The 23,247-nt window shown below is 35.7% G+C and overlaps 1 protein-coding gene across 2 annotated transcripts in view; it reads right to left on the minus strand.

The window, feature by feature from the left end:
* The window catches only part of LOC144974131 (cilia- and flagella-associated protein 337-like), a 39,565-nt gene that overhangs the window by 10,603 nt on the left and 5,715 nt on the right, over positions 1 to 23,247 (minus strand). For both annotated transcript variants that reach the window (XM_078917032.1, XM_078917033.1), the window contains 16 exons: positions 22,197 to 22,353; positions 20,533 to 20,746; positions 18,068 to 18,234; positions 16,567 to 16,664; positions 14,114 to 14,256; positions 12,815 to 12,909; positions 11,692 to 11,807; positions 11,383 to 11,477; positions 10,962 to 11,070; positions 9,684 to 9,779; positions 8,208 to 8,326; positions 5,505 to 5,631; positions 3,392 to 3,519; positions 2,475 to 2,553; positions 1,096 to 1,245; positions 163 to 329 (listed from right to left, as the gene is read on the minus strand). In XM_078917032.1, coding sequence (XP_078773158.1) covers positions 163 to 329; positions 1,096 to 1,245; positions 2,475 to 2,553; positions 3,392 to 3,519; positions 5,505 to 5,631; positions 8,208 to 8,326; positions 9,684 to 9,779; positions 10,962 to 11,070; positions 11,383 to 11,477; positions 11,692 to 11,807; positions 12,815 to 12,909; positions 14,114 to 14,256; positions 16,567 to 16,664; positions 18,068 to 18,234; positions 20,533 to 20,746; positions 22,197 to 22,353 — 2,060 coding nt within the window. The remainder of the gene's footprint in view (positions 1 to 162; positions 330 to 1,095; positions 1,246 to 2,474; positions 2,554 to 3,391; positions 3,520 to 5,504; positions 5,632 to 8,207; positions 8,327 to 9,683; positions 9,780 to 10,961; positions 11,071 to 11,382; positions 11,478 to 11,691; positions 11,808 to 12,814; positions 12,910 to 14,113; positions 14,257 to 16,566; positions 16,665 to 18,067; positions 18,235 to 20,532; positions 20,747 to 22,196; positions 22,354 to 23,247) is intronic.

Raw genomic sequence — 23,247 nt, forward strand, 5'->3', positions numbered from 1 at the left:
TAATTGGCCATTATTTGAAGGACGCTTTTTCTGTCTAAGTATTAAAACGAGTTTTTTTCCAGAGTACATCAGTTAACTGATTAATAAAGAATGGATTTTTGTTTATTTCCTATATTAAGGGTTATTTCCGTAGTTCTGACCATTCGAAAATCCAATACTTACGCGGCAACCAGCGTGGCAGTGTTTGGGTGTATTAGTCGACGACTCCCAAGAAACACCATACATTCAACAGCCGACTCATAGACAAGACTCAGGCCTTGCATGTTTATGCGCTTCTTTTTCTTTTTGTAACGTGCTGAGAAATCCTTCTTCTCTTTGGCAGCTTTTTTCTGTTTATTTTTCCGGAAAATCAAATATATATGAATTTCTTTTAGATTTTGTAAATAGAATAAATAAGTCGATGATGTTTCATACAGGCAAAACTGTGTGAATGAAAGGCGTTAGACAAAGCAAGAAAAAAACCCCCCAAAAAACAAAAACAAAAAACAAAAAAAAAAAAAAAATCAAAAAAATCAGGGTAACTAAGGCCAGTTAGTTGGGATGACTAAGGCCAACGCTCTAAATGTGCCCCCAGATTAAAAATGATTCAACAAATATGGTAAAATGTACATCATTTGGTAGACTTCACTCTTCCTCACACTTTAGAAAAAGAACATTGGGAAGCTATTTCAGTGCAACATATATCATATACAAATCTGGTCTTGTCTTAGCGACCCCAACTGGCATTGGTCACCCCATTTCACGGTACTCGAAAACGTCTTCAACTTGAGGTCCTTCCGAGGATTGGCCTCCTGTATTCTTTGTTTGTTTTGATATCAGTTGTAAATCTCTTCTCACAGATGCTACTACTTGTTATGTCTTGTTTCATTCTCTTACAAAGTCCGGGTTAACTATGTATCAAACCTTTTTTGAAAGTCACGCAAGCATCCATCTTACCTATTTCCATCATGTCGTTGGTCCCAACTGTTTTCTTCAAACGCAGAGAATGCGGTTTGCGGCTATTAGATTAATCTTTTCATTAACTATTATTGACAACATACTAATTCGTAAATATGCAAATTCGTAAAATGAATGATTTTATCCTTTTAATTATACCTTCTCAATTTCGATCTGTCTCTTTTTGAGCGATCTTAAGAGTCTGTACCATCCACCTCCCTTCCTTAGGTTACGTCCTATTGTCATAAAAGCATCTTCGTCGGGCTCTTCTTCCTTTTTCTCATCTGTTGGGTCTAGATCTGCGGCTACCTACCGAGGAGATCAGGGACATATCAAAACTTTATAAAGAAAATAAACCAATTATTTAACACAGAACGCGTCGTGCTCAGTTAACCCCCCCCCCCCCCCCAAAGAAAAAATAATTTAAAAACATTAAAAAATCAAACAACAAAACAAACAAAAAACAAAAAAAAAACAAAAACAAAACAAAACAAAAAACCCCAACAAAGAAAAACAAAAATCAAGAACAAACCAAAAACAAAAATAAACGAAAACTGTAATACTTCACTTAAAATACAGATGGATGAGAAAAAGGTCTTCATCGACGTGTACGTATTTGCAGGTCTAATGACCCAAATTGTTATGGGCTCATTGGTGTAATAAACATACTCTCACATCATCGCAAAAAAAAAAAATTGTCCATTACAAAACAAAAACAAAAACAAAACAAAACAAAACAAAACACCTCATGCTTGCGTTAGGTTATCAGACATGCAAATAAGTGCAAGTATGTCTTATTAATACATCATGGGACATACAGCGGTGAAACCACATCATATTAAGTATTTCGTTCCCTTTCTTTGAAGCCTTTATAATATTATATCATAGTAAATACATTTTACAGTTTCTAGTTTCTAGGTCTTAGTTTTCGCTTCAACTTAGAAAAAAAAATATTTTTTTTTAACGTTGAATAATCTGACCAACAAGACTGAGACGGATTTTCTATTAGATGCAATCAATCAATTATGGCACAAGATGAAATTATTCCAAGCCATCAAAAGGGGTGTGCAAAAGTACATTAATACTGGATCAAAAATTTCACTATCTCGCTTTAGTGGACAGAAAGACAAGAAATACACCCTACTAACTTTTCAAAATCTTGTCTTTTGCCTCTGTCACTATTCTTTTTTTTTTTTGAACGAGGGCGCCTTCATTTATTTTTATTTTGAATAAAATTTGTCTTAGTCGGTGTTTACGCCAAGCTATGCTAACTCTTGTGTAAACTATACCTAAAATGATAAATAGATTAAGGAACAAACGAATAAATAAATACAATAATTTAATGAATAACTATCCAACTAACTAAATAAATAGATAAATAAATGCATGATTAAATAAATTATATATAAAGATTGCACATAAAATCAATTTTGCAAAAACAAAACAAAACAACAACAACAACAACAACAACAACAACAACAACAACACACACACACACACACACACACACACACAAAGAAATGAACATGGATGCTTACATGCATTATGTCTTGTTTATTTCCACCAGATCGGACACTTGTACTGAGCTCTGGTTTTGGCCCGACTGTGGGATGTAGTCTTTTTTTTTTTAAAGATATGAATTAAAAAATATAATTATTTTTAAGAATGGGATAGGCGAGCGTCTGATAAAAAAGGTATACACAATCGTTACTGTCCGATAAACGATCAATATTATTATTATTTTCAGAGAATAAAAAAACTTCGCGGCGGCGATGGGGGCTCGAACCCGCGACCTTATTGGTACGAGAACGACTGGCCGGGAAGATCGTGGCTCTACCGGATGACCTATCCACGACCCCCAAAAAAGTCGCTTCAAACCGTAGTCTAACTAGAGCCTTCTCTCCCCGACTTCTTGTTTTACATCTGGCATGATGTCAGGGTGAACAAATGTTCGAAAAGAGAATTTAAAGTTTAATATAAAAATAAGAAACTTTCGACTTATCCACCTAGATAAAACATAAATAAATAAATAAATAAATAAATAAATAAATAAATAAATAAATAAATAAATAAATAAATAAAATTTGCTCATCCCCAAGGAATGAAGTGAGTAGGAACGTGCCAGAAGACAACTTTCCTATTCAATTCATATCTAGTTATTATCAACATAAGTGGCTGCTCCACTCACTTTTCGGAATCAAAAATCCATCCCCAAGGGGAAATTTGTCTTTAGGGTCTATTCCAAGGGAAGACTGGAATAACCCAGGCGTCAGCCACAGTGCAGCGCCGCGAAGTGAGCTAGGGCGAGGTAACTTGCTGAAGGCCACACAACGAGGCAGGTAGTCGAACTCGGTACCTTTTGGGTACGAATCAATGACTGCACTGCTGAGTCACTAACCCCATTTAATACGACAATACTGTTTTGAATTGTTAAGTCACAAATGATAACCCTTACATGCAGTAGACATCCGTCGACTCCCTTGACCAAACACAAACGGTGCCGTCGTAAGAGCTGGATGCTATCATGTTAGACTCCATAACACACAAACTTAAGCAGTCGGAATGGTGAGCTGTTGTCCAAGTCTAAAGAAGGAACGGAAATTGACATCATTCTGCTCTTTGTTATTGTTTTTTAAACAGTCATTTTGGTGGTTAGTTCTCAGTAAACGTTCAAGTTTACAGATGGTTTTTGTGTGTTGGTACGTTATATCCGACTGGCGGATGTTGTGAGTTTTTTAAACGCATAACATCAATAAAGTGTCACAAGAGAAAACGGTCATCATTGGGTTGCGTCCAGTGGTTGTGGTATTCATAGAAACAGTTAACCTTATTATGATTACGTGTTTTAAAAAGGCCTTTTCCATTGTGTTTCCCCAATTAAACTGCCGTACTCTGGAAAAAAGACATGCATTAAAAAATTTGGCCAGAGAACTCGTCCTTCAAATATCGATCGATTTAAACGACCCTCATCTTGGCAATAATCGCAAACCTGGGAGTTCGCAAAGTCCCAGGTTTGAGAGGTTTTTTTTTTTGTTTTTTTTTGCCAAGTTGAGGGTCGTTTAAATCGATCTATATTAGAAGGATGACTTCTCTGGCCAAATTTCTAAATACATGTTTTTCCAGAGTTCGGCGGTTAAATGGTTAATAATAATAACGCTATGTACAATACACACTTCATGGTAACAGGATGCTGAAAAATGTACATTGATCACTAAATAAATTGAAGCATGAAATGACTATTTGATTGACAACTAATTGAGTATCAATTTTCACAGTGTGTAATCCATCCTCTCAAAACGGTATTATGTCTGTGTCAACCAAAAGCCCAAAAAGTGATTTTAAATTATTTAAAAGAAGAAAAAAGGAGACAGTTTAGTTTTTTTTTTTTGTTTTTTTTTTAAAGAAATGAAATATATCTCCTAAATATACTCCAGTGTTTAACTCATCTCATAATTTTGACTATAATGTTTTTGACCATAATCTTTAACTTTCAAATCAATCCGACATAATACTGTTTGAGGCGGAAGTTCACAATTTTATTCGATGAAAAGCCAAAGAATACCATATTTTCATACGTATATCAGTCACTCCAAATCGATTAACTGTGAAAGAACCATAAAAAATCAATATAAACTACCATTACAACACCAACAACAACTACTACTGCTGCTGCTACTACTACTACTACTACTACTACTACTACTACTACTACTACTACTGCTACTACTACTACTACTACTACTACTACTACTACTACTACTACTATACTACTACTACTGTACTGTACTATACTACTGCTACTCGTACATACTACTACTACTCACTACTACTACTACTACTACTACTACTACTACTACTACTACTACTACTACTACTACTACTACTACTACTACTACTACTACTACTACTACTACTACTATACTAGTACTACTACTACTGCTACTACTACTACTACTACTACTACTACTACTACTACTACTACTAATACTACTACTACAACAACTACTACTACTACTACTACTACTACTGCTACTACTACTACTACTACTACTACTACTACTACTACTACTACTACTACTACTACTATACTAGTACTACTACTACTGCTGCTGCTGCTACAACAACAACAACAACAACAACAACAACAACTACTACTACTACTACTACTACTACTACTACTACTACTACTAATACTACTACTACTACTACTACTACTACTACTACTACTACTACTACTACTACTACTACTACTACTGCGACTACTAATACTACTACTACTACTACTACTACTACTACTACTACTACTACTACTACTACTATTACTACTACTACTACTACTACTTTTACCCCTACTACTTTACTATGACACCCCTCTCCTAACGTGTAGGTAGAGCTCCTGGTAAGAGCTCTGCTGTCAACGGCGCAAGTTCAGTCTGTTTTTTAAAAAAATCGAATTCTACAATTTAAGTAAGTCTGTTGCCTTGTGACACCTTGTGAAGCGCCTATGACATTTCTCTGTATAAAAGCTCAGCTCGATTTTTAAAAATATTTCTCACTCTAGTACTAACCCTAAAAAGAGCTTCTTCTCCTTTGAAGTCACTGAGCACGTTAATAGTTTTGTTCCATCCTGTAACATAGATGGCCCTTTTGGCCATGACAATGCTTGTGATTCGTGGATTGTTCATCTCAATTGTCCTGAAGACAAAGGCATAAGAATATTTATACATTTAATTTTTGTTTCTTTTTTTTCCCGAATAAATCAAAATAATGTTGGTTTTTGTTTTTTTTCCATCATCGTTCAAATGTTTTTCTCATGTCTGATACACATTTTAAATATTGCGCGGCTATGTGGTCTTGTGGTATGACACTCGCCTTTGGGTCGGAAGGTCCTGGGTTCGAGCCTCGCTCGGCGCATAGTTGAGTCCTTGGAAAATGCTCTTTATTCACATTCTCTCACCATGCTCAGGTGTAAAATGAGTACCTGGCCGTTAACAGCGTTGTCTCTGTCCGAAAAAAGTATAATATCGCCTAACAGGCGTCATATCTTGTCCTAAATGACAAATGTTGCTGTTGGACAGGGAGCCGTTGTAGAGCGCTTTGAGCACGTTTAGTGGATATTGCGCTGTATAAAAGCTCAATTAAAAAAAAATTATGAATATTTTCTCATTTTGGTGGAGCTAAATATTTTTACTTTCAAGAGACCCGGTTGTAATGTTCATTGTCGAGCAAGCATTCGACCTCAAAGGGAAGTGTAGGAGTTATCTGTGATCCCTCTGCCCACTCATTAGTTATTGGGTTGCGTGGTCTTTTTAATCTCAAATAGTTACTTGAAAAATAATCATTCTTCTCATGATAATATTATTCTTGAGTTACTGCAGGAAGCGCTCGATAAATATTGTTAACATATTTCTATTATGCATAAACTGAACTAGCCTTTAATTTTAGAAAGTAGTCCTCGAGGGCTATGAAAATGGACCCGGAGTTTTTCGTGATTAATATTAAGTTGAGCTGAGAGTAACAATTATTGTTCACCAATATTTGAACAAAATTGTCCATCCAATTGTGATAAAATACATGAAGCTGTTAGATCTTGCAAAACGTATTTTGAACGGGTAAAATAATATGATAATAGGGCAGAGAAGTCGTGACGTCACACCTTCTACTCTTCCGATTCCAAACCCCTTGGAAGTGCGTATGTAAACAGCCCTTCGGCGAATTAATAATGGTTAGATATTGAATCATAAGGTGAAATTACCCTTTTAGTAGCAAGATGTATAGGAAGATTCTTAAAATTAAGAATAACAATAATAATGCTGAAAACTTATATAGCGCTATAACTCCCGAGACACCAGACTCTCTAAGCGTTTAAAATCACCCGACGTAAAAGAGCGAAGATGGAAGATCTTTATTGACGACCAGCCTATATTTAGACTGGAAAATAAGATGTCATCACTCTGAAACCAGAGGATCAATCACACAAGGAGGCATGCAACTATGTCCTCCGGAAGAGTGGTTTTACACTTCCAGTGAGATTGGAACCAGTTTTATGACATCACACTTTTGTACCCGATTGCCACGAACCATCCCAAACCAGTATTATGTCAGTGTGAATCAGATGACAAAAGAAATGTGATTTTGAAGTTAAAATGACCAGGAAATGTGACGTTTTAGATTTTGTCAATCTCAGGAGCAATTTCCCTTGCCCTCAATAAAACAATCATCCTAACCTAAGTTTCCTATTTTTTCACAATAAATTTGTTTTAAAAACACACTGTCATAATACCGCTCATAGTCAGTAGGTCACAATAGGGAAGAAAAGCCGTGACGTCACATCTTCTAATTTTCCGGTTCCAAAATCCTTGAAATTGTATATGTAAACAGTCCTTCGGGGTAGCAACAATGAATGGGTTACGTACTGAGTCATAAGGTGGCATAACGATTTTAAAAGCAGTATGTATAGGCAGATTCTAAGGATTGCGGGACGTAAAAGAGCGAGGATTGTCGACCAGCGGATATTATTTAGACTACAAAGTAAGATGCAATCACTCTGAAACCAGAAAATCAATTACACAAGGTATTCACTCCTCCGGAAGACTGGTTTTACACTTTCAATAATGTTGGAACCAGTTCTGTTGGCATCAGGCTTTTTGTTCCTTATCGTGTCTGATCCAGATGTCTTAAAAAGTGATTTTACATCAAAGATGACCAGAAGATGTGACATTTTAGATTTTTGTCACAGTCAGCAACTACCCATTGGCCTGGTGCGGCTTTGTGGTCTAGTGGTATGACACTCGCCTTTGGATCGGAGGCTCCAAGGTTCGAGTCCCACTCTAAGCGGTGCATAGTTGAGCCATTGGAAAAGGCTTTTTATTCATATTCTCTCAACGTATTCAAGTGTAAAATGAGTACCGGGCCGTTAAAAGCGTTGTCACTGTCCGAAATTGTAACATTGCCTTACAGGCGCAATGTCTCGTCCTACATGTTAAGTGTTGGTGTTGGTTATAATCTCTTGTAAAGCGCGTTGAGCACGTGTAGTGGATATTGCGCTATATAAAAGTTCAAGTTTCCCCCCAACAAAACCAAGTGTCTTATATTTTTATAATAAATTCGTTTTTAAGCATCCAAGTCACACCGGCATATTATAACCGGTCATAGACGGTAGGTGACAATTGCCATCAAATGATGAGTTTCTTGCTGATATAGGTGGCCAATAATTATATATAGAAGTTAAAATGGTTTATCAGATTTCAGTACATGTGATTTTCTCCTACCTAAGAACGGAGCCAGTGTTAAAATTCCATATTTTGACGATACCCTCGGCGGCAGTGAAAAGACGTCTTCTATTCTCAGACAATGCAATGCATTCAATTTCGACCGGCACCCACTCACCCTGCCATTTAAAAAAATATTTTAAAAAGTCTGGAGGTACATTATAGAATACCACTGCTTTACCAATCAGACAAAAGATTTTTTTATGATTTAGAGGGCAACATTGTTCTAAAAATTGTAAGAATTGTACATTGAGAACAATAAACTGCAGAAACAACTGAGCCCTTTATATATGTATATATTATTTTAATATTTACCACAGTGTTGGAGTCAGTCTACATCGATGTTTCAGTCCTAATCAGCCATCGTCAGGACTGTGTGTTACATGAGTTTGGTTTGTTGTCTGTTGTTGTTTGTTGAAGTGGTCATAGGGTGTACGGAACCATTTTGACCCCAACCTTATTATTTTTAAAGAACCAGTAGAGAATTCGCAATAATTACGGGAAAATAAAGGCTTTTACGAACAGATACTCGTGTATTTTAATTAGTATACTATTTTATGGGGGGGGGGGGGGCGAAGTGGCCGAGTGGTTAAGGCATTGCACTGTGGCCCGGAAGGTCCCGGGTTCGAGCCCCGCTTCAGGCATTTTGTTCTTTTTCCTTGAGCAATATTATTAACCCCAAATTTGCTCACTTGGACAACATGGGTGATTCCTGTTGACATCAGACATCTTGTTTGATGAAATATCTATATTATTCCTTCATGAATGCCTAGGCGACGATATCTTATGGTGTCGTGGCGGACGGGCATAATTTTTTTTACTACTTTATTGTGGATATTAAAATAAATCTTTTGATCAAAATTGGTCCAATAATAAAGTGTATGGTTAAAAAAAAGGATTGACAGAAAGATGAGTTGGGGACAACAAGGGTTAAAAATGAATGACCACTGTTCATCTGACGTAATTTCTTGGTCAGGTGAAGGACCAAGAGATCATTGGGGCAAGAAGGACAGATCTGAATAAAGAGCATAGCTAGTCACATTGGAATATAATATGCTTAAAGTTCAAAGTGACTCACATAGTGAAAAGTGTTCACAGCTTTTGAAATATTTAACATCACGATTGTTCAGCTTGACACATGGCTATGTTTACAACTTTCATAAACAAAGCAGCGTGTTAACATTTAGTAAGAAATATCCAATCGTCGGACAGCAACAAATCTTGTGATTGATGACTTGGTTGGACAAAAACCTGAATATTGATCGCTCTCAGAGAAAGGAAAAATAATTAACACAAAAAATAATTAGAATATACAGCATTCCTTTTTTTTTTGCTCTTATCTTTTGACTTACATGTATAAATTAAATAGTAAAACATTTTGATAATTATTAACAAAAACGTTATAACTATCTTTGAAAAATAGTTATAGAATAAGGAAACGGTAAATGAACTTAAAACAATCAACTATAGTTTAACCTGTTTCTTTTTCTCATGGGCTCTGGAGAATTGCATGACTCTTGTCCCGGTATTCAGGTCCCATACCCGAACTGTTGATCCTCGACACACGCTCACCTATACAACAATGAATAAATCAAACAAACAATTTATAACATATTGAATTCCGTTCTAAAATTCCAAGTATCCCAGGCTGCAGTCGTTACTTTAAACTGCAAAGGCGTGGCAAACATTTTATTAAAAATTTCTAGCCATTGCTTCTCGTAGTTTTTAAATACTCTTGCATTCATGATACGAAATGACTCTGTGTAATTCACTGAATATGGAAACACGTTATAACATTTTTGCATAACATTTATATAATTTTCTGGGGTTTTTTAGCGTCTACTCATCGAAGCCGGATTCATTCCTGGTGTTAACAGACAATACGCAAAAGAAAGATAAGTATGAAAATTTCAATAATGTATGGAAACTAGAGCTGTGGCGGGACACCGGAACAGTTCGCTGTCCGCAAGATTCATCGAACAGTGAATCGGAACTCGGAACTCGGAACTGTATCGCTTTCAAACCAATTCACATCCAATTGTAAACAAGCTACCCGATATCTTGGTTTTAATTGAACATGGATACATTCCAGGGCAATTTGTAAATAACAAATGCGGCTATGTGGTCTTGTGGTATGACACTGATCTTCGGGTTTGAATGTCCGGGATTCAAATCCCGCTCTGAGGGGCGCATAATTACGTCCTTGTAAGATACACTTTACTCAAATTGTCTCAACAAACTCCACTGTAAAATGACTAACCTGGCCGTTGACAGCGTTGTCGCTTACTGGAAAAATATAATATCGCCAAACAGGAGTCATGCCTCGTCCTAGATGGTAAGTGTTACTGTTGGTTCGGGACCCCCCCCCCCCCCTTGTAAAGCGCGTTTAGTGGAATTGCGCTATGTTAATACTCAAAAAATGCTTAAGACTTCGGTTCATTAAAAAAAATCTTTTCTTGCTGAATTATTTTATGTTTTAATTCTTTTATATCTAGCTTGGGCCTGCAATAGCTTGTCTATGTCAAAGAAAAACCCATATTAACAGGCTTCATGTTTCGTTATAATTATTAAGCGTTGCTATTGGTTTGGAAACCTTTGTAAAGTGCTTTAAGCGCATTAAGATGTATTGCGCCATATAAACAATTGCACCTTTTTCATGCTTGCTTAAAATGCCCTAAAGTATTAACCAAGAGATTCAAATGACAGAGAAATCATCATTTGAGCCTACTGTTATATTTCAAATCACGGATTTACCACTTGTTCAAACTCCGGGCTGTAGAGAGCGCCTATGAGCTTGAAGTCATGTGACCGGACATCGACATGTATTTCATCCTCCAACCGGTGACGTTTGATGTAGGCCATTCTGGTGAGTAGAACAAAAAATTTCAACACAAATTAAAGATAAAAAGCAAACAAACCAAGACCGAGGAAAAAAAAAAGAAAGAAAAAAAAACCCCAACTAAATGTCACCACCAAGGTTTAGGCACAAACCATTGCTTGAAGTTTTATTCAGGCAAGATAAAATGAATTGTTGAAACAATAATACAAAAACGTTAAGCTGAACTGACAATCGATATTAACAATATCGTACTCTAATCATCTGTTGTTGGTATTGGTTTGCTGTACTTGATAAATCGAATAGTTGGAATCATAACTGATTTATTCAAATTCATACCTTTTAGAACCCAGGATACACACACGTCGTTGGGAATGAAGATATGTAGAATTAATAGCGTGTAGGCCTGTGCGCACTGATTGTCCGGGGATGCGCTTGAAAAGAAAGCAATGATATCGGTGAATATTTTATGTAAAAAAATAATACAACAATTAATCTAAAAGCGCTTAATGTTATCATATTGAATCAATGTTGGTGGGGTTTGATTTTGAAATCTAGCTCAAAATTATATCATCTTACCAAGAAAGTAGCAACACGAAAAAATACTGAAACATTAAAATTTGTCTGTTTTATTTTGGGTTGTTATACCTGCAATACAATTTGGTTGACGAGACTGAATATGATGATGGTCTTACTCATATCAATGCTAATGGTGTATCGTTCTATCTCGTTGATCTTAAGGTGGATGACAGGCCTGATATGGGCTGACGGAATGGAATAAATTCTCTTATATTTAGTGAAATGGTAGCAATATTAAATAGAAACGAAATGAAGAAAAGATCATTATGTAATAAGAGACTGTACTTACGATTTGTGGGCCGGTTTTATGTTAGACTAGACTAGATGAATAGAGTAAAAATTTAATATGATCGGAATTAGATATAGAAAGTGTGTATGAAATAGTGCTAGACAGGGCAGAAAATATACACGAAAAAAAAAATCCCCCAAATTTATTTTTAAAAATAGACATGTGGACGTGTAATGGTAGAACGTCTGACTGGTAATCAGAAAGTCTGAGGATCGATCCCCGGCCGAGAGAGGCGATTTTTTTTTCTTTATCGCAAATTATTCTTTCCTGCTTTGTCTAGCAGTGTTCCATACATACTTTTTAAAGATTTTTACCTTACACCAGTGCCAACTCTCTAGTTTCTCACTATGGCCAGAAAAGGGTAAATTTAGATATTTTGAAATAAAAAAAGACTTTTCTCAATAAATGCATATAATCTAACTAAAACTTAATAAGATAATAATACAACATAATGGTACTACTACTACTACAACTACTACTAGTACTACTACTTCTACTACTACTAGTACTATTACTACTACTACTACTACTACTACTACTACTACTACTACTTCTACTACTACTACTACTACTACTACTACTACTACTACTACTACTACTAATACTACTACTACTAATAATAATAATAATAATAATAATAATAATAATAATAATAATAATAATCACGATTTCTATGCCCTATCACCAGGATCTACGCCCTTCCCATGTTATAAGTATCAATATGACTAAAGAATCTGCCCTCCCCCCTCCCCTATGTTATAAGTAATGATATGACCTAAGAGTCTGTCCCCCGTCCCTCCCATGCAATTGGCAACTTTTAAAAATCAACAGATTATGAAAGCCATGGAATTATTTAGAGCCTTTTAAGAATGAAAGCCGCTGACGTCACATGATGTAGATTACCTTCCATGTAAGCAACCGCTCTTTTAGGAACGTAAGGGTTGAATAGTAGAATGGAACCCTCAATGCCTGCACATGCCAGAACGTTCAATGCATGGCTAATAGAAAGATATACAAGAAATGTGATTGGAGGGATTTCAAACCAGTAAACTGTCGTATTCTGGAAAAAAACACGTTTTAACTCTCTCCTTACCAGCTACTTTTAGAATTTTCCCCGAAAATTCACACCCACCCAGCACAAAAATAGACTTTTCTCACTCAAACAAAAAAGTAACAAGTACGCTCTACAACACAGTGCTTAGTATTTATAGCTGTAATCAAAGCATTAAAAAAAATTTTGTGGTGTACAAGAGAAATCAGAATGAGAAATGTGTCGGTTACATGGTAACGAATGTGACGATTTTCCTATGGGTGATAAGGAGAGGGTTAAAAGATTTGGCCAAAAAACTCGTTCTTCAACTATCGATCGGTCATCTAAATCAATCGATATTTGAAAGGACGAGTTTTCTGGCCAAATTTTTAAATACGTGTTTTTCCAGAGTGCGACAGTTAACTCGTTAAATTCAACTCTACAACATTAAACCATAAAATAAGGCTGGCTAAATTAATCATGCGATATAATGATGTCTGAATGGCCTGCGGTTGAGCTTGATGCGCATGTGTTGTTTCACATTGGGCATGTCTATATAAAGCAATCGGTTATCTCGCTTTTATTAAAGTTATTTACCAAATGCCCGGAGATAAGATTGCGTTCATGTAGGGGACATTAAGTTTTGTTTTCCTTTTCTCTTATAAAGTATATCGCAAACATTTTTTTCATTGTCTTTTGTCGCTTTCAAATCTCAATAATTTCCATCTGTTATGCACCAAAGGCAGAACATACAGAGGCTGACAGGGAAGACACTCATTGGTGGCCAGTCAACAAGTTATTTTATGTCAACTCTATAAATCATATATCACAGACTTAGTAACATTTAACATGGTAGTATAGAAATATACATAAACAGGAATATACGTTATGTAATATAACGTCAAAGCACAAGTGGAGTTAACTAATGATACGAATATAATGTATTCTTAAAATATATTAAATTGTGACATTATTTAGGCGTAATTAAATGTAATTCAGTGTATTATTTATGGAAGTAAAATATTAGTAATACAATTACAAAGGGCAATAACGCAATAATGATAATAATACATCATAACACATACTATGTCTAAAACATGTCTAAACTTGTTTGACGCGTTCCAATAATTTATCTTTTGTGACTGACGTCATTGTCATTGACTTTGTCTTACCTGTAATCGAAACAAAGAATTCCTTTGATGGCATTGAAGTAGGTCGGAGTCCTTTTCTTCGGATCTATGAAAGACATGTACATGGCAGTGTCGTTATCAATACAGCAAGACAGGATGGAGTTCAGCTCGGGTACGTACATCACCTGGTTGGAAAATTGACAGAATACAAGCATATTATATATATATATATATATATATATATATATATATATATATATATATATATATATATATATATATATATATTTTAGCTGCTAGAAATTGTGGATATTTTATAAAGACGAGCACTAAAAAACAGTAAAATATCTAATGCAGTTTATTCGGGTTTCAAAATCTTTCGTCAGCCAATAAGAGAAAGAATTAAGACGATAATTTGTTACCAATCATTTTTGGAGTAACAGCAGTTCATAAATGCTGCGTTTAAAATATATACTCGTGGTTCTTAGAATTGGTGCATATTTAAAATGTGTACAAAATACAAATTTCGCAAACAGCAAAAAAAAAAAACCAAATAAACAAAATAAAACAAAAAAAAAAAAAAAAAGACAAAACAAGCAAAAAGACCCCAAACAATTTTTTAAAAACCTAGTGCGTTCGGTCAAACAATGTATTGTGACGTATCTGGTCAACATTTGTAATGACAATACATGAGGTTTTACCTAAGAAATCTATCATATTATCATGATATTGCAGTGCAGTAAATCATCAATGGTATAATATGTCGGATATAGAGAAGGGTCAAATGGAAACAGGGAACAAAAATATCACGGTGTCAGAGCCAATCTCGGGATCCAACTGAAATGGCACCCTCCTCCTGGCTGAGAGAGAGTGTGTGAGTGTGTGTGTGTGTGAGAGAGAGAGAGAGAGAGAGAGAGAGAGAGAGAGAGAGAGAGAGAGAGAGAGAGAGAGAGAGAGAGAGAGAGAGCGTTCGCACTAGTCAATGAGTCATCCAGCCACAGTACAAATTATCAAAAGCTGAAAGATGTATGTGGCTACATGTCAGTGCTTGCAGTAAGACACTCCTCTTCCGATCGGAAAGTCCAGGGTTTCTTCTTCTTCTTCTTCATCTTCTTCTTCTTCTTCTTCTTCTTCTTCTTCTTCTTCTTCTTCTTCTTCTTCTTCTTCTTCTTCTTTTTCCTCTTCAAGCTGAATCTTCCTCGTGGAAGACTCAGCATTCACAATTGTTTTACCGGGAGCTTTCCAAGTTGTTCCAGTCTTATAGTTGAACACAGAAACAAGTGAAGCTGGCAGTCCACTCTAGATTCTAGCAACATAAATTTGCCAGGTTTCCTTTTGTTCGGTTGGTGGCAGCTTGACCTGGTTTTTCTGGCCTTTGTAAAATACATTTAATTTATTCTTCTCTCTCCTTTCCTTCATTGGTTCCAAATGGGGTATCACATGTGGCTTTGCTTTGTTTCTACGATTGTCTTTAACGAATTTTATAGCTCTTTGTTGTATGGATTCTATTTCCTTCATTTCGGAGGAGTGATAGGGATCCCATACCGTACTACTATACTTGAGTGTTGGTCTAGCAAAAGCTTTATAGCATTTCTCTTTTATGTTTTCTTTACAGTCGCAGTGATTTCTCCTCAAATATCCCAGGGAGGAGTTTGCCTTTCTGCATATGTTTGAAATATGGTCTTTCCAGGTCAGGCGTTTAATTATTGTTACTCCGAGATATTTTGCTTTGATGACTTCTAGTGCGATGTTGTGTATTGTACCACTTTGACCCGCCCCGCGCATAGTTGCGTCCCTGGAACAGGGTCTTTACTCACATTCTCTCACTATACTCAGGGGTAAGATGAGTACCTGGCCTTTAGCAGCGTTGTTTCTGTCGGAAAAATTGCAATATCGCCTAACATGTGTTAACTGTTGCTGTTTGCTACGTACGGACCCCTAGGAAAGTGCTCTGGGTACGTCTGTGGATATTGCTCTATAAATTTGCTCACTTTAAATGCTCACTTTTAAAGTACGTAAGATGGCCAGAACTGTTGTACTCCGACAAAACACTTTTTCTTAATCTGGCCAGAAAAATATTTTACTAGAATCAAATTTGCTAAAATTTCACTCATAGTCGGGATTTGCGAGATATTTTGAAAGCTAAATGGTCTATTTAAATCGATCTGTACTTGAATTAAAAGTTTATATGGCAATAAGAAAATAATATGTTTGGTCAGTGGGCAACAAAGTGGTTGTAAACAAAGAGAGGATGAAAATACAAATAATTCATGCAAAGATATGGATGGAACGAAATTTACGCCACTCAGGTCTTTGTCATTGTTTTTAGCCAGACATTTTAATGAGTAGTTTTCACTAAATTTTATCAATCGTTTAAACGTATAAACGTTTAAGATTACAAATAGTTTTGTGTCTTGATACGTTATATCCGGCTGGCGGATTTTGTGAGTAATTTAATTAAGCGCACAGCATCGATATAAGTTAACGTAGTTTACCTGTTTTACCCAATCCTCGTGAACGCGATGGAAGACTCGAGCTGTTGTACCGTGACACTGGCCTCGGAGGATGTCACACCAATAGATAGAAAAACAGCCTGATGGAAAGTTGATGAAGGACGACATTAATTCTTTTAAAATATTTAAACATTTAAAAATCTATCCGACTCTCTCTCTCTCTCTCTCTCTCTCTCTCTCTCTCTCTCTCTCTCTCTCTCTCTCTCTCTTTATATATATATATATATATATATATATATATATATATATATAACTATCCATATATCTCTCAATATACCATACTATCAATTAACTTATCTATCTATCTATCTATCTATCTACCTACCTACCTATCTATCTATCTATCTATCTATCTATCTATCTATCTATCACATTGGTTTACACATCTATTTATTTGCATATCTTTCTATTTATCTAACTATCTGTTCAAATCTACATAAATAAAATACAATTCCAAATTATTATATCTATTCACATATTATATTTATATATATCTTTTACCGATCTGTCTACTTTTTTATTTTTTCATTTGCTTACTTATTCAATTCTTATTCTTTCGTTAGCTCATATCCATGTATATCTCTGATTCCGTCTGTCTTGCTTTAGTTTTCAATAGGGAATGAGATTAGCGGAAGAGTAGCGTCCCTTGAATGGACATCACCTTACAGAGAGAACGTCAAAATGGTTTTGCGCATGCGTCTCTCTCGTCCTCGCTTTCGGTGAAGTGTCTCATGCCGAACAACCAACATGAGGTTCTCTCTCTAATAACTTTTCCGCTCGTGACTTCCGATCAAGGGACGCTACTCTTCCGCTAATCTCATTCCCTATAGTTTATAGTAATGTTTCTATTGTCAAACTGTGTATGCAGATTAATGGATTCCAATTTGGATAAGAGTTGTAAAAATCTCTGATAACATTTCCCAAACATTACATTATTCAATTCCGATGTTTGTTTATCAAGAGGATAACAACCATTTGTTTCACTTTTTCATGCAACAGAAATCAGGATAACCCTGGTTCTTTCTAATAGGCCTTGAAATTGAATTACTTTTTGTGAAATTGAATTACATTTTGTCACACAAAACGCATAACAACATCTGTAAAACCACCGCCGAAGGAAAATTAGAGGTCAAGATGCCAATATGTCGTCGATCCCCCCAAGATCATGTTTAGGTGATATCAAGAACTAAACTGGACTGTTGAGTAAAATAAAGGGAGTTAAATGACTCTTATTAAAGATTTTTGTTTTGTATCTTTCATAAGTTATTTTTACTTCCTCTATTTTACTATACATTGTATTAACTCATTTAGGCACCTCTAGAATTTGGTATGAACAGGACTGACAACTGAAAAAATGTAACAGACTGGTACAAGACGAAGAAGAGTGTCGGGTCGTTTCTAAGTCGATTTCTTATGAGATGACACAACAGGAAGTAAGGAAGTGACTAAGTAATAGGTAAAGTATCTCTGATTGATGCCTTACCTTCCCTCACGGAATGACCAAACAGCGGGATGAGATTCGAGAGATCAAACTCCAACAGTACAACACTCCCGCTGCTGTCCCCAAGCACTAGGATTGCCTCCTCCGTCTTTAGTCCTGCCCAGTACGCCATCACACATGCGCAATTCTCAAGATTGCGGATGTGGTATCTTGTCGAATATATTTAACATGCATAAGTAATAATAATGATAATAAAAATAATAATAATAATAATAATAATAATAATAATAATAATAATAATAATAATAATAATAACAATAATAATAATAATAATAATAATAATAATAATATAATAATAATAATAATAAAATAATGATGATGATGATATAATAATAATAATAATAATAATAATAATAATAATAATAATAATAATAATAATAATAATATAATAATAATAATAATAATAATAATAATAATAATAATAATAATAATAATAATAATAATAATAATAATAATAATAATAATAATAATAATAATAATAATAATAATAATAATAATAAATAATAATAATAATATGCTGATTGGTAGTTTTATCGTTTGGATCATGTGTTTTGATAAAAAAATAAATAACAAATAAAAACAAATTCCCTTTATGCATCCAACATGTTATTATACTAGGGTCTTCTTGAAAAAATGCTGATAACTCTTGCCTCAACAGCAGTGCAATATTACCGCATAATCAGTCAGCAATAGGTGTCAAGTTTCTTGCCCCCCCCCCCCCCCCCCAAAAAAAAAAAAACAAACCAAAAAACAAAAAACAAAAAACAAAAAAACAAAAAAAAAAAAAAAAAAAAAAAACAAAAAAAAAAACAAACCAAACAAACAAAGAAACAAACAAAAAAAATAATAATAATAAACAAAAAACAAAAAACAAAAAAAAAACGAGACACTGACAGCGGTGCAGCTCGAGCTCTGGTGCTCTTTTCTTAAGTACAATGGGAGCGATTATATTCATCTTTTCGCTCAACCAGGTCATCAATCACATGATTTGTTGCTGTCCAACGATTGGACATTTCTTAACAAATGTAAACACGCTGCTTTGTTTACACAATTTATTAATATACCCATGTGTCAAACTGATCAAATGACCAATCGTAATGTGAGCACTTTTCACGAAGTGGGTCACTTTGAGCACATTTTGCAACGTGACCAATGACCTCGAGCACATGGAAAGTCAATATAGATCATGCCCATAATTCAGCTCTTTCGCGGGGCTTTCCTTTTTGATTCCCCACATTGAAAACACGGATAACACGGATAGTTCTTATTGACAGCATACAATTTTGCAATGATTTTTCATATTTCCTCTGTGAATGGTTGCGAATGTTCAAACAGATGATTTATATTTCTTAATAGTTTCATTCGAAGAAGAGAAAGTCCTGAAAAGTAGTCCTTCAAAGCCAAAGCCATTAATAAGCCCATGAAGCCGGAGTTTCTGTCGGCTTCTATAGCGTGAAACGGAAATGAGGAATTGCTTGCTACTCTTTGGATAAGACCCTAGTCTATCGCAAAGTACTTTCCGCCAGATCATAGAAAAGAAACTCGACTTCGTCCAAGATCAATCTCGGTCTTTTTGCGTATGAAGCGAGTGCTCTAGCAAGTAAGCAAACGGGTCCCACCATATGGTGAAAAAGCTTGACACATATCATAATAGTGACGATCTTATAATTTTAGATAACTTGCCAGTTTGTCTAACTGTCATCCGAAGTGTCAATTCGGTTCTTTGTAGGAATGAACGTGATGCTAAATTATTTCAAAATCAAAATTATTACATTTTAAGATTCAAGCCATATGCAATTTTTAGAAAGTCACTCATTTTTCTTAAAAACCCAAAAAATGTGAGCTTTTATCATGCAAACGTGCTCAAATCGGTTTACAATACAAGAGGTTCCTGACAAATAGCAACACCTAACATACAGGACGAGATATTACGGCTCTTTTTGCTATGTTGCAATTATTTTTCGGACAGAGACAGTACTGTTAACGATCAGGTATCCATTTTTCACTTGCTTACGGTTAGAGAATGTGAATAAAGAACCTTTTCCAAGGACTCAGCTATGCGCTGCTCAGAGCAGAACTCGAATCTAGGACCTTCTTTTCCGAAGGCGAATATCATACCACAAGGCGACATAGCCGCGTTGTGCATATGTTTATTCCAATTCAAGTCTTGCAATTTAGATTTGTAAATTCCATTTTCAGCTTCAGTCTCACACCCGACATCATACCCGATAAAGACGGTTGGCTGATCACGCATGAATCTTGACCGACGTGTGCTTATTTGCAGGTCTGATAACCCATATTGTTTGATGAGCTCATGGTTCTAAAAGAAATACTCTCAAACCAAATTTAACATATTGTCCATTACAACAATAATTTTAAAACAGATTCATAATTATTTGCGCTCGGTTATCAGACCTGCAAATATGCGCGGGTCGGTCTTGACTCACTTTCTGATCCATCCTCTGACCGTATAGTCATATAGTGCCAGATCCCTGCCCGAGGAAATGGTGGCGACATGGCTATTGTGGTACATGCAGGCCATGTCAAGAAACCAGCTCTGGTCCTTGCGAGTCTCCACCCTCAAATTGTTGTAAGACAGCGGCCGCAGGGACAATGACCAGATCGACATGACTCCCTCACGACTCAGGACCATGTATTTACCTGGGAATCAATTGAAGCGAATAAGGCATAACATGCTACAGTTGATTAATATCTCTAAATGAATAATAATGTGTAGTAATATAAGTGTTGGTATGTTTAGTATATATATATATATATATATATATATATATATATATATATATATATATATATATATTTGTGTGTTGAGCACTATTATTTCATGGTTTTTGTTTATAATTTATATATATATATATATATATATATATATATATATATATATATATATATTTGTGTGTGTGAGAGAGAGAGAGAGAGAGAGAGAGAGAGAGAGAGAGAGAGAGAGAGAGAGAGAGAGAGAGAGAGAGGAAGATAGAGACAGAGACAGAAAGAAAGAAAAAGAAAGAAAGAAAGAAAGAAAGAAAGAGAGAGAGAGAGAGAGAGAGAGAGAGAGAGAGAGAGAGAGAGAGAGAGAATAGGAGAAGAGAAGTAGAAAGTTGAGGGCGTGTGTGTGTGTGCCTGCGTGTGTGTCTGTATGTGTTTGTATGTGTGCTTGCTTAGTGAAGCGGTGCTGATAATTTTACCAATGGATAGTAAAGCGCTCTACAAATAAATGTTTATTATTAATATCTAAACTTTGAAATCATGTGCTGTTTAACTGGGCACCTTCCAACTAAAAAATGTGACTTAACTCTCATTCTAGAGTTAATTTACAGCTTTCAGTTATCGAAAAAAATATATAAAAAACTCCTGCCAGAGGTCAGCTGATCAAATCATAGAGCACTAATTTTATACTTTTGGTTTGACCGCTGTCAGCCCAGCAGTGTTAAGGTAGCTAGGTTTATTAGACCTGACCGGAAGTGTTTTTTTTTTTTTTTTGGTTTTTTTTTTTTTGCGACAGACTAACATTTTATCTAAAGGGTGGCAAGCAATTGCTATTGTATGTTTAATACTACATAAACCGGATAAACTTCGGCTCCATTTCCCATTGTGGCCCTTAAGGACTACTTAATTCAGTATTCAGTTCACGAAAGAAGCCGTTGTAAAAGGTCAAGAGATCAAATAGTAGAGCTCTCAATTCACTCAGCTTGAATCCACATTCAATAGAAACTATAATATGGAGTCTCTCTGTCCATGCTATAGTAATTAGTTTCCCAAATGTAGGCAAAGATAGTTAATTCAGAAAAGTGAGTGGAGCAGGCATTTATGTTGATAATAACAAGAAACGAAGTGAGTTGGAAAGTAACAGAAGACAACAGAGAATAAAAACTTCGCGGCGGCGATGGGGGCTCGAACCCGTGACCTTACTGGTACGACAACTCCGCCTGGCCGGGAGATCGTGACTCTACCATATGAGCTATCCACGACCCCCCAAAAAAGTCGCTTCAAACATTACTCTATCTCTCCGACTTCTTAAGGTCACGGGTTCAACACACACACAAACGCCGATCTCCCCGGCCAGGCGGAGTTGTCGTATCTGATAACGTCTTACCAAAGTTCCAGTCAACGGTTTTAGCATTGACGTCAATGTTGGGCATAAATGAGATTCTCATGATCGGATCCCGGTGTCCGTGTTTGAGTAAATTGACTTCGTTACCGAAAGGCATTTCATCCATCGTTTCATTCATCAACAAACGCATGCTGTGTTCCTGTATTAAATATAATTAGAATATAACAAAAACAAAGAAATCATTCAATGAAAACTACAACTTATCACGATATTATTCTTTTTGATTTGGGGATGGGTGAGATAATTTGTTGAATTCTTTACAAAGTAGTCCTTTAGAGCCATAAGATCCATGAACCCGGAGTTTATCCCGGTTTCTATTGCGTGAAACGGTCCTTTGGATAGAACACTTGTCTATCGCAAAGTACCTTCCGCCAGATCTGACAGTTCCAACTACCCATTCACTGTTGGGTGGGTAGGAGTGGAGGAGGGGGTCAGAAAAAAGTTTCGACTGCACCCGGGATCGATCTTGGTCCCTTTGCGTGTGAAGCGAGTGATCTACCAGCTGTTGAATAAAGTCCTTCACAAATACTCAAACAAACATATGAAACATTGAATCAAGACTATTAATATACAGTTTAATTATCTTGATGAAGTTCCCTATCTAAGACTAAAACAAAACTTTACTTTAAATTTTAATTGAGTAGCAGTGAAAATTATATAATGCATACAATCGCAATCTGGGTGTATCTTTTGATAACATCATGTCCATGAATAATCATATCACCAAAATTATTCAAAGCTGTCACTAACACTTTAAAAACATTGGTCGTATTAGGTCTTTGATTGACACTGAAATCGCTAAAACGCTTGTCACGTCTGCCATTCTTAGTAGGCTTGACTATTGCAATGCGCTGCTCATCGGTTGTCCCAATTACAATATTCAAAAGAGTTCAGAACATGTCGGCTAGATTGGTGATGTTATCAAAACGTGACGATCCTATTTCCCCTATTCTGGAAATTCTTCATTGGCAGTGCATTGAGTTCAAGATTTGAGGTTATTGTTATAGCTCCTTTCATGTCCTGACAGCATCCT

This window comes from Berghia stephanieae, chromosome 5 (genome assembly GCF_034508935.2).
Source record: "Berghia stephanieae isolate SIO BIC M18660-M18661 chromosome 5, UCSD_Bste_1.3, whole genome shotgun sequence".
Lineage (NCBI taxonomy): Eukaryota > Metazoa > Mollusca > Gastropoda > Nudibranchia > Aeolidiidae > Berghia > Berghia stephanieae.